This window comes from Falco biarmicus, chromosome 3, assembly GCF_023638135.1.
Source record: "Falco biarmicus isolate bFalBia1 chromosome 3, bFalBia1.pri, whole genome shotgun sequence".
NCBI lineage: Eukaryota > Metazoa > Chordata > Aves > Falconiformes > Falconidae > Falco > Falco biarmicus.
Genome location: NC_079290.1, coordinates 40169936 through 40182790, shown reverse-complemented (window position 1 = coordinate 40182790; position 12855 = coordinate 40169936). Strand labels below are relative to the sequence as shown.

Sequence of the window (12855 nt, the reverse complement as noted above, 5' to 3'; positions counted from 1 at the left end):
CAAATAATCAAATAATCCTTATATTGTAATACATGAGGCATTTAGTAAGCTTATGAAACTCTTATCACATGAATGCAGTGAAAATGAGGTAACAGGCACAGCTAGACCTTTGTAAAGAAAAATCTCTTCAGGATTCAGGTAACAATTCTTACTGGAGATATGCTTAAACGAAAAAATAATGAAAAATAGCAAATGGTTTGGAGATAGATAGGGGGAGAAATATATAGAGTAAATAAAAAACAAACAAAACAACCTGCAAGAAAGGAACAGCTGTTGTTCAAAAAACCCCAAATTAAATTCCATTGCAGTTTGGAATCTAATTCTGATATTAGATCCAATTTCACATGTGTAAGTCTCAGCTTGAAGTGGGTGAAAAAAAATGAACTTAAACATATATCTGATCAATACTTCATATTGTTCAGCTTCCTTCGTAAGTATAGTCATTATGCAAAACCAAAGTCATAGGATACAATACAAAGCCGTTTTGGGGATGTTTTTCTACCACATACACATGACTAGGACTGATAGAGATGTGACATAAATAGGCGTGTTTGGATAGCACAGATGTACAAGCTCTGACCACACTGACTTCCACAGATATTCCACTGCGAAAGAAAGGGTTGAGAGTAAAAGGTTAGACTCTTTACAAAAAAGGTCTAAGATATTAGTGTCACTCATGACCAAAAAAAGCAGCTTAGCACCATTTCCTTTCCTGAAATGAAAGTGATCGAGATTGCTGAAATAGTACAGCTGCAAAGCCTTACAAACATCTGCATTACAGACATTTCAGTAGCCATTTTGCACTGCCTTTAAAGACAGAGTAATTTTACAAAGAACTGTCCTAAAACATGATTTACCTTCACAATTAGTACAACTAGAAGGGTTCCGTTCACTTCTTTTCCAGTACTGATATATCACCAGGTTACCATGAAAACAGTGACAAAGTACTTACCACACTGTTTATTTTGCAGTTCTAGCTTAGTATTTTTTCAGTAGCAGAAATGTAAATATAGTAGTTTTGCCTATTTTAGAATTCCAGAAATGAAAGTCTCACTTTGCAAAGTATAAAACTATTAACTCGTACTTATTCTACTCCAACAGTGCTAAAAAAGTCCGTACCTTTTCTTTGCAGCTGGAAAGCATGCTAATAATGCTAAGACAAACAGATTGCACTGAGAGCGCTGGAGACCAGTCTTCTGTTAGAATGGATAAACAGATATGACCATTGCTATAAACATGAGGATGAACAGGAATATTGTCTCCAGTAAACATGACCTAAAAAAAACACCAACAAACATAATTGTAACTTATTGTCCATATTTAAAATAAGACTGTATTGCTTTTGGGAAGACAGTATCTTATTTAAGTGGATCTGCCATTTTCACTTACACTAAATAGTACACTTCATGTTGGGTTCATTCATTTTTGGAAACTATTACTTGAAAGGTCAACTAGCCCAATGGAAGCCTAAATAGCTAGTGAAGATGAAGTTAAATAAATAGTTCAATGTAGGGCTTTTTTCTACGAATATCTATACAGCATAGAAAGATGCAAAGGTAACAGCATAAAGACATCAAACTAATTCTTCTATATCTTGCAGCCTCAGTCTTTCATGTCCTAAGGAATGCAGCTGCCTAGCCAAACCACTGAATTGTAATAATTTTATAAGCCACAATGTTATACACCAGGAAACGATAATGAGATTCACAAATGAGTATTTCTATAAACCTGGACACAATAGATATTTAAGTTCCAGACAACTCATTCACGTTCCAGCATGAGGAGTAAAATGCCTCAGTTTTACTAAATATAAAATAAAGAACTTGTACACGAAGTATGTTACCATAGAGGATGTAATTTTAGATCATTATTTCAAATGGAATATGTTTTTACTTGACATGGACAACTATGGAAGAACCGCATCTAGAACCTTAATTCCTTTCTACTGAAAGACAGTATCACAGTCAAAAAATGGTTAAGAATAGCAATTTGACAACTATTGCTGACATCAAGTTTTTGGTCAAACACATAGCTGGCTCAGGACCAGAGGAAACGGAGTAAAAGTGAAACCTTCATAGCAGCATTAGCCTCCTGAGTTCCTTATGCAACATAAGGTTAATGGATGGACTCTATCTTAAAGGTCTTTCCCAACCTAAACAATCCTATGGTTCTATAACCACTGTCATCTTTTAGGCAACGACATAATAAATGTCTAACACTCATAACCATACTACCCAGAAGCCTCGTTTCCTAAATTATATAGATAGGTGTACAAATGGGTATACATGTACACAACACACCTCATCACTGACTACAAGAAAGAAGCAACACCATCACATAGGAAATTGAAATTAAAGAGCTTAACCTATCTGCCAAATGGCAAGTAAGTTTTACGGCAGCAGCAGAACTGAATGCAGAACAATCTTTCACAGGTCTTCAAACTGGTACTTTTTAAGCATTGAAGAGCTTACCTTCATAATCCAGTAATGTATTCCTTTTATAGGAAAACCAGAACTAAGCATACTAGGTAAGTAGAAGCATGCACACTATGATAGACAACATACATTTAAGGGCAGAAAACAACCAAGTGATTAAGCAGCAGAAGCGTAAACTGTCAATTCACAGCAAGTAGATTTACAAGGCAGAGAATCATGACCCAGAGGTTTGTAATATACAACTAACTAATGCACAGCAGCATTTTAATATATGGAAATTCTAGCCATCTACAACGATCAATAAACAAAACAATACAGTACTTCAATTCTTAATTGTTTTCTGTGCTAGAAGTCAGTGTATATGTACAGATCTAATTTGCTGTTTAACAATAAATTGCACAGAGCCACACACAGAGAGGTTGGGTAATGAGTACAAACAGTACCTACTCTGAACCAAATGAAAGTGTCTATTCATGAGGTGCAGAAGTACAGGTGGCTGGTTTGTTCCTTAAAACCTAAGACTAAAAAAGTCAGCCTTCTAGTTTTTATCACAGTGCCTAAAAATATGTAATGTTTATCGTTTTAAGTGTCTCTCACAGGTCCAGGCTTCAGTTTCAATACCAATGAGAAAAGTGTCAGAGATTACTCTTGGACCTTTGAGCTGAAACATATAGGAAAAGAACTAAGGCACTCTTGCTTCTCTTCTTCCTTCTTCAGGAAAGCAGGGGTGACAGCCAAACACTATTCCTGCCACCTACGTTTTGTAACGTTTCCCTCAGGTAACGGAGGGGTGGATGTACAGAGCTCATTCTGCAACCTAGTTGATTGCTGCCCATTCAGTTCTTTACCTTGCCAGGAAAGCAACACACTATCTCACACCTCAGTTATAACCCCTAGATCCCTGGGGCCTCTCAAACATGTCATGTATCTACGACAATCCACAAGACAAGCACAATATTTCTCCAGCTGTATTAACAATGGCAGCAGAGAAGATAAGAGGCTTAAAAACAAACCAGTTTGTTGTTTACTCTGCTCTTACACTGCAGTAAAAGATCTTCCCACTTTAGCTTGTGTTGCTTTTTCATGCGATAAGAGTATCAGCCTCAAAGAAGCCTCCAGTTTACACTGCTCTCATCTCCTATGAAACCAACTAAACCGTCAGAGCACTACACCTCACTACAGTCATTTTTAAAAGAAAAAGCATCTGCACAATGTATTTAATACAAATTAAAGTAACTAAACCTCACATTAGGATATGTGGATGATATTTATATTCAGCATGTGTCACACAGCTATAACCTAAAGGTAGCATCAAGCAAGAAGGAAGAAAGCAGTTACCTGAGGCGAATCAAAAGGATACCGACTACTGAACTTAAATAGAAGCTGAAATTTCTCCCCTTCATATAGTGTTCCCGGAGCACCTTCCATGTCTACAATCCACCTAAGGAACAGGGGAAAAAACTGTTAGTATTGTGGACTGACAAATCGTAACTTTACTCCTGGAGCACAGGACTAATCAAATCAATTACTAATCACAGAAATCTTATGAACTCTCCGTTAGTATCACAACAATCACAAACGTGAACAACATATCAAGACTACAATTGAAAGAAACAAGCCTGGTATTTGACATACAGGCACTGATATAGTGCTGAAAGTTATACAAGTAATTATGTCTTGAACTCAACACAGGCCCATCGGTTCCAAATAAAGTGGCTGTTAATGTGAGACAACAAAGCTGAAACAAAAGATCTGTTCTAAAGTTTATTACAACACAGAAACAGGTTTGGAAGGAAATAAACTAGTACACAGTCTCTTTCATGTTGTTTTACTTTTCTGTGAAGGAAACATTCAATACAGTTTATCAAAATCTGTAACCAAGGGGGAAAGGCAATGCTCCTCTTGCACATACATCTGTGAAAAAATCAGAAATTAAACTGTATATAACCCTGGCAGGTAGTGGTACCAAAACTGGAAAAGTTAGTAGTTAATAAGAATGAAAAAGTCACAGAAAATTTTAGAAAAAAAACAAACAAACAACACCACACTAAAAAGGATGATTTACAACTGTAATAAAGAGAACACCTCAATGCATCACAGTATTCTTTGTCCTCTGCTTCTGCAGAGGGCAGGGGGGTGTTTGGTGTGGGTTTTTTATTGTTGTTGGTTTTGGGTTGGGTTGTTGAGGTTTTTTTAACCCAGTCAAAAACAGATGCTTTGCATGTGGTTCAACACCTACAGCAACACTCTGCTGCTATCTAACTTCTGTCATTTTGGAGTTCTATTGTTGATCACTCAACACCATCCTCTGCAGCATCACTTCCCCATTTCTGTCTTTCACCCTTGATTGAATTTTACATGTTCGAGCAACAAAGTAAAGATTCAGCAAGACACTACAAAAATACTCAGGTCAGATTCACATCAGGCTTAAGATGAGATTTTTTCAGAACAGCAATGTATTCGGAAAAGTCAACATCTCCTCCAGCTGGCAGTCCTGATAATCCTACTTCCCAGGCTCTCCATTTTCCTGTTATATATAGTCCCCCTGTGTATTTAAGCCCTGCACATTTTCTATATGCCCCTCTATGACTTTTTTTTTCTTTTTTCTTTTTTTTTTTTGAGAAAAGCTGCTTCACTACTGCAAGGCTAGCTGTCACACTTTTCAGGAGGAATGCATCTCAGCAGTAGCATGGTGATGGCTGTACTAGTGTTCCACATCCTAACTGTACAAAGACTCCTTAGATTTAATCTATCTGCACTCCATATCACTCATCTCTTCCTATGCCTTCTGATTCTACATTTATATACATGATGCACCAACATTCTTCAGCTTTATTAGTCCTTGTGATTCAGAATTTCCACTTTCAAGTTTTTTTAAACAGTTTCATTTACTAAGTAGAAGATAATTCTGCCTGGACATTGCTCCTTTTATGGTCAAGGAATCACTAGAACCCATCTTTTCTGTGCGCTTTACGGTTTAGCCACCTCAAATTTCTAATCCTTGTGTATTTAAAACAGATGACTGCTTAACATTTCAAATGACCCAGTCACATCGTGGGATCCAACTATTTTATTCAACAACATTCAAACCCAAGCTAGTATTGCTACACAAATCTTTACTGCACCAGTTCAAAACTGCAACTTGATTAATGAACTCAGAACATGCTGCTTGGCACCAAAAACCCTCAAAGAGAAAAATATACAATGCTGCCTGTGACAGGAAGCTTCTTACACAGTGACAATTCCAAAATCTAGCATGACAGTAAAAAGGAAGTTTTTATTTGCAAGGTATTGAAAGGTATAAAAATTGTATATAGCAGAAAAACAATGAGGTAGTACTCTGGAAACAGAGACAGTCTAAGAAAAATGGAAATCCACAAAAAGACAAAAACCCACAATATTTTTTTCCTTTTCCATCTCTTCATTCGCTGTAAGCTTTCATTTAGTTTTTTGTTTGTTTGTTTAAATAAGTGAAACATTTAAATTTAAACTTTCAATATTAGATTGAGTTCTTTTATCAGAAAACTTAAGTATTTTGTTTCCCAAAGAAAACCCAAAGTAAAGCAAGAAACAAGCTGTAATTCAGCAATTGTACAGCAGTTTAATATTTGTACTAAATTCTGGAAAGTGATATTTCAATGTGTTTTAGTCATATTCATCTGCATGACCTATCACCAAAAAAAGCATCATTTAAAAATAGAAGTGTTTAACTCAGTATATACAAGGCTCAGAAAAGCCTCATGTAACATGGTCTGAGTGCCACCACCAAAAATGTACATGTGAAGCAGTACTAAAGTCAGCTCTCTGTTATATGTTTAAATTGATCCATCAATCAATGATGTAGTCCAGAACATACAGTCTGAAATTCATACTCTTATAAATTTTTTACACCTGCTAAGATTTTTTTTAACTTTCTCTAAAATTAAACTAAGAAAATTATCTAAAAGAAAAGTCAACACAGTCTAAATATTTTTATTTCAATTAAAAAAAAGTCTAAATTAATACCAGGAACAACTGTCCATTTCAATGGACAGAACACAGAATATTTAACCGTGTTTCTCTTTCCATTTCACTAATCACAGAAAAAAGTGCAGCAGGGAGGAAAGTGCAAACAAATGTACTTAGGTAACTTTACTCTTTTAAGAAGTTTCCACTACTTGCTTCAGAGAAGGAAGGTAATGGAAATTAACAGCTACGAAATATACTCAACGCAAATAACGTAGAAACTAAATCAGCTACTCCACTATTTCAATAAATCTAGAGGGGTTTCAGAAGTTAGTAGCTATGAAAGATTGCTAAATTATTTTATTCTAAAATATGCAGAAGCTTTTACCAATTGACATTTTGTTAAACAGTTAAATGCCTAATAAAAATTAAATGAATTCACTATCCGGTTCCCGAGAGCGTCCAGCACATTATTACAATACGCTCATTAAGTAGAACAATGTTTCACTCCCTAGACTAAAAACATAAAATCAGAATATTACTTGGATTAAGTGGTGAAGTGGCATGCCGAGAATTTCTCCTTACTTACGCTACTCAGCTTGTAAGCAAAAATGTAACAGTATATATCTATATACTTACTGTGTGATTGAATTTTGTACACTCTTTTCATTTAGAGTCATTCCTGGAGGTGGATCATTTTGCAATGCCAACAGCTCTTTTTGTAATCGTTTCTATAAAGAAATTGTATAGAATATTTGAAATATTAACTGAAGTTCAACAATAAACAAGCACACTAAAATACATTCCATCAATTATTAAAAGGTAGAAAGTTTTATTTGAAAACGTAAATGAAAACTGGAATTGAAAGATGAGAAAGAGGGAAGGACTCCTCTCCTAGAAAGTAAACCAAAAAGTCACAGGCAAAAAAAAGTCACAGGCCTTAAACTTACTTGTTTGGTAAAATGCAACAGACACATTTGCAACACTGCTAAATGAAGAACTGTTGTATACAAAATACACAGAGGTATTCAGGATTTTGTTGTATTACAAAGATGTTAATCAGAACTCTACACCTAGCAGTGAACATTTCATATTCCCTTGATAGCATCAGATTTACAATTAATTCTCCCAAGATTCTAACAGCACAACTCGTCCTCCTTTAAATAATTTAAGACACTTCTATCTAGCACCTGTGCAAGTCTTTGCCTTGTTCCAAGTCACACCAGAGGACAGAACACAAAACTAAACAAGACTATGTGATGTGCAGAACACAAACTGTTTTATAACTTTATAGTAACTGTACCTTAGAACCTACAAAGTCAGAGCATTTAGAAGTGTTACACCAGTATCTCAGGTAATTCCTACCTATTTTGACAGGAATAAATGAGTAACTGCAACCAGCAGCTTCTGTAACTACCACCAGAACAATCTATGGAGCATGTGAAACACAACCTCTGTAAGATGCCATCATTGGCACTGCTTTCAGAGTGTCTTTTCTCCATATAAACAGTTATGCAATATGATTTATCTTTCCAAGCCATCTAGATAACTATAATTTCAAGACTTTCTCATTTCTTACTCTCCTTTTTGCTGCCAACAATTTTGAGGTTTACTGCCTACCAGTCCACTTCCACCACCCTACTAGTCAAAGTTACCGTACACTCAGGAGGAATAAAAATATATGATTTGGGGGTTTAGTATCTAATTTTGATTCAACACACAATTTTTTAAAATGTTGGTTTATCATGCATTTCTAGCTGTTTCTTACTAATTTTCCAAACAACTTTCCTGCTGCTTAGCAGAACATAAAAAAATCCACAGGGGAAAATAAAGCATTCATTTGTCAACACAGAAGAGATTCAGTATCTCATTAATACCATTGAAATAGGACTACAAAAAATTCAGACACACAACTCCTAAAGAAAAGGCCCTCATATGCTCATAATTATTTCAGTTATTCTGAAATAACTCCCTGTCTCTATCAAGCAGCTCTGAAAACTTGCTTTGGACTTCTATTTTGAAAGTTTCTACCTTGAACCCAGATGCACACTTTAAAAAGCCTTTTATTTGCAAGCAATTAAACAAATTTTTGAATTGAAATGTTATGTCATAAAAGAATTGTAAAGGCTGTTATAATTGGTGTACAAACAAAATGAAAAAAACAATGCTAGCTCTTTCATAAAAAAGCTACACACACTACTAACACAGTGAAAAACAGATTAGACTCCTGGTGGTCATCCTTTGCTTCCTGCAGAGTTTAAGAAAATTTCAGATTATAAACACCAACAGTGTTCAATACCACTATTATGAATTAAACTGCAAAAGAACAAAGTTCCAAACCCATTTTACAGATCCTTAATTAGAGTGGCAGAGATGTTTTGAAGTCAATTCTCTTTGTGATACTTCCCAAGACCACCATCAATTAAACCTCAGTGGTAGTCAACCTGTGTACACCTTGTCGTATAGACCGTCATACAGAGAAATATTTAAGAAGTTCCAAGATTAAAACCTTCTGTGATAAGGCAAATTCAAATCCCTTCCCTTAAAAAGGAGACTTGGAAATAACAGGTAAAAAATAGTAAAGAACAAATGTATGTGAGAACAGCAGATAATTCTGTAGATCCATGCAGACCAACTATACAACTCTGTCTTTGCAAAAAGGAACCTAAATCCACTTTAAAACTAAATGAAAAGCAGCCACATTAAGGCATCACTAATCTGAACACACACAGTAATTTGAAAAGAGGAAATATTTTGTTTGTTCTGCATCCTTCCAAAAATCCCATTTATCAACATTTAATCTATCCTCTTATTTGAGGTTTGTACCTTTAGCCCTTTTCTCCAGCAACCATCTTCTCAGTCTAAAACAGTCTCAGTCACTCTTTTATCCATCTCACCAGTGCAAGAATATTCTCTCCAACTGCTTCACAGCTTTTCAGGTCTCACATAAAATACTGATGGTTTGTTCTAAAAAACCGTTTATACAAAGGGAAAAAAAATTAAATTATGTACTTGAGCAGCAGAGTACCACTGAAGTGCTCAGTTCCTCTGATCTTAAAACATTTGCTGACACATGGGGGCCTGTTCAATAAATATAAAAAATACATACAGGCAATGCATTGCTTTTCATCAGTTGCAATACAAAATACACTGAGATCCAAAAATGCATCCCAGAGAAATAACACGAGATACCATCTACACTTTGGGTCAAAAGTAGACAGTAAACAAAATCATATTTTTGAAGACCAAAAAGAAATTATTGTTTCCAAGTTAGCCAGTTCAAACAAGTATCAACATAAGTTCAGTCTGACCTGTATTTGCAGCTCTCCATGAGAATATCAATAAAAAACCCCTATGTCATTCCCATATAAAGCTGAAAAGAGCACGTTGAGTAGAAAATGGATATTATCTGACTATTTAGCCAAAGAAAGTCAGTAAGCTAGAAAAGCAAGCCTGTAACATTGCTAGCGTTGTAATGAAATGAAAACAAGCTTTAGCAAATAGATTTATCATTTTGAAATAAGGGAATCCACAAAGAAAATCTGACTGTGATCACCTATTACGCATAGAGAGCTACAGAGCAATTCTGATTAAGAGTAAGTTCCTGGGCACAGCTCCACACTGGAAAGGTTGGGAGGGGACGCAGAGGTCAAGGAACCCACAGCTCTTCTAGACTTGTTCTTCATTCAGAGCAATGTCCCAAGGAGAACCCAGTATCAGCAAAAGGTGTTACTCCTTTCAGCCCTACTGTAACCACTCTCACCCTTTGCCTATCTGAAGTATTACCTGTGTTCTCCATTATACTATGCCCTGATGGATTTCATGTATCTCAATATTGCTTCCCTGAAGGGTGAGGCCAAGGAAAAAAAAAAAAGAAAGAAAAAAAAAAAAAGACAAAAACCCTCAACACCCACACACACCAAACGAAGAGGATCTTGCCTCAGAATTGCAGGCAATCACAACAGAAGACCAACAACTGCTATTTGAGCTGGCACAGAAGCTTTTCAATTTTATTCTCCCCAGCTATACTGACTTATCTTGGATAACTTCCCTTGAAATTAAATGACAAAAATACCATTTTATAACAAATTCCTAGATTTCTCCAGTCCTCACAGTGACAAGAACTCTAAAAGCATTAGACAGCTCAAGGAGAAACAAATGCTTTTAAAGAATTCCTAAGTATTACTACTCTCGCCACTACAGACAGAAGCAAGGCAAACTCTACACAGAATTACTTCTACTGGACCAACTAATACACATTTAATATGTGATGCTTGTGAGAATATAAGCCCTTATTTGTTTTTTTTCCCAACTGGAATAATAAAATAATACTCTCTCTTTTACAACGTACTACTGTTCCATCAACTATGCCATACAAATTAACCACACCTTATCTGATGAACATAGTTGGGTATCTTTAATAGGATTTCACAGACACTTTCAAAATTTCATTTCTTCTATCAAGCATCAACTCATTTCTGTACAGACTAACAAACAGCTGCCTATAGACGTTTTCCAGAAGAAGGTCGAGAGTAATCTATAACAACTGTAACAAAATGGTAGAGGGCATCATGGCCTACCATCCAGAATTCATTCAAATACTGAAACAATGTTTTATGAGGGGGGCTAACTAATATTTAGAAAATTGTCTTTTAATCAACGCCTCTGGTCAGTACATTCCAATGTTTGACTCCCCTCATGGTATAAAATATTTCTTTTATATATTATTGGAGTATCTCATGTTCCAATTTGTGTTTTGCCCCTTGTCTTCCCACTGTGGCTCCATTTCCCCCAACACCTCCCCATTAGGTTGTTGTAGGCATCAGAAAGACCCTCTCTTTGCCTTCTTAAAGGCGAAGAAATCCAGTCATCTCTGTGTACATCATGTAGTTCAGCCACTAACCATCTTGGTGGCCATCTGCTGGACTCACTCCAGTACATCAATGTCTGCCTTGTACTGGGGCTCCCTAAAGAAACTACTCCAGATGTGGTCTCAAGTGTCAGAGGGGAAGGAGCACTCCCGTTGGGCTGCTGGCTATATGCATGCACAGCCCAATATGCAGCTAAGCGTATTCAGAAAATTTGGAAAATAAACTCTACAGATATTATGAAGGACTATTTTTTCTTCCTCTCTCCCTTACCACAACTTAAAATAATTTGTCTCATGTTGTGTTTCATTAATAAACAAAACTGGATTATCACAAGCCAGATCTAGTTTTTTTAAAAAAAAATAATTCTTAAATTAAGCCCTTGAAGGCCAGACTCACACAGTTTAATTAGGAAATTGAGCTCCTGGTTACCACAGTAACCCAGAAAACATCTGAGGTTTAAATGCAACAACTTGAAATTAATTCCTCTCTGGTGTTTAGCAATATTTGCACTAGCTAACCAAAGAGGTTACAAAGAACACTGATTTTCTCAGGGTAACGCTGTCTAAAGACTACTGTAACATCATGCACAAATCCAGAAACATGTACTCTTAGCTTCGAGATAATTCAGTTATGCGCTTTTTAAAAAACCATGACTGATATACCAAGCCCACACATCACATACAAAAGGCACACTGCAACTGCAAGTTTCTGAAATTAAGCTTTTAAAAAGGAACAATTTCAGAGGGGAAAAAAAGCCTTCCTTGTATTTGACAGCCATGAATACAGAAAACTTTTTGAGGCACAAAATTCTTAAGAATTAGCAGCAACATACATAGCCGGAAAAAGTATAATGGATTAACACTTTTCAGACAATTTTAACTGTCTCTTATTTGTAGAATCTGAGAAATTTAACACTTGAAGATACCTCAGGGAAGTCACCTCTCCATCTTTCTAACAGAAGGATGGATTAAAGATTCTTAAAATATCCTTGTAGTTAAAAATCTTTAACATTTTCCACATCACCCTATCTCTTGCTTTTATAATTAGAAGAATTTTCTTCACAGTAAGAGGTCTAGGTGATTGAATAAATTATGTCAAATTACTTCTCTTGGTCTTCATGGATACAGAAGTGAATTCTTTTACCTATTTGAACTTACTTCTTCCTCAGTCTTTACTCAACTGAACACTTCGTTCTTTTAAGCCAGTGCAGACGGCCCTCGAAATACCCTTTAGAAATCCACTCAGCTGGACAGAAAACACCCACTCTTAGACACCCAGCTGAAACAAGAGTGATTTTACTACAACCAAACTACAGCTGTGATACCTTGAGAAGTGGTCTTTGCAATTAATAAGGAAAAAAACTCCATCAATTTCTATTTTAATGATTTATTTATATAGATATATGCAAAATGATTTAATAATGATTTTAACACATTTTTCTTGTGAGTTTATTCACATGTCACACTAACGCAAGACAAAAATATTTGCAGTCAGAATACAGCTACTGCTCCACTTTCACAATAGTTACCACGCAGTAAAGGGAGGAAATCGTTAGTTCAATGTGATTCTTCTGAAACTCATTTTGCCTACTTTTTATCTAGGTA

General features: G+C 35.8%; 1 protein-coding gene across 4 annotated transcripts in view; it reads right to left on the bottom strand.

The window, feature by feature from the left end:
* Window positions 1-12855, bottom strand: part of UBE2W (ubiquitin conjugating enzyme E2 W) — a 32665-nt gene that overhangs the window by 7354 nt on the left and 12456 nt on the right. For 3 of the 4 annotated variants that reach the window (XR_008820682.1, XM_056331104.1, XM_056331105.1), the window contains exons 2-4: window positions 7020-7111; window positions 3774-3876; window positions 1120-1275 (exon numbers count right to left, since the gene is read on the bottom strand). Coding sequence is in view for 3 of the 4 variants with exons in the window: in XM_056331104.1 (XP_056187079.1) it covers window positions 1120-1275; window positions 3774-3876; window positions 7020-7111 (351 nt within the window). In the remaining variant the exon portion in view is untranslated. Of the gene's footprint in view, window positions 1-1119; window positions 1276-3773; window positions 3877-7019; window positions 7112-9206; window positions 9338-12855 lie in introns of those variants that run through there. The other variant, XM_056331106.1, reaches the window with a different exon arrangement.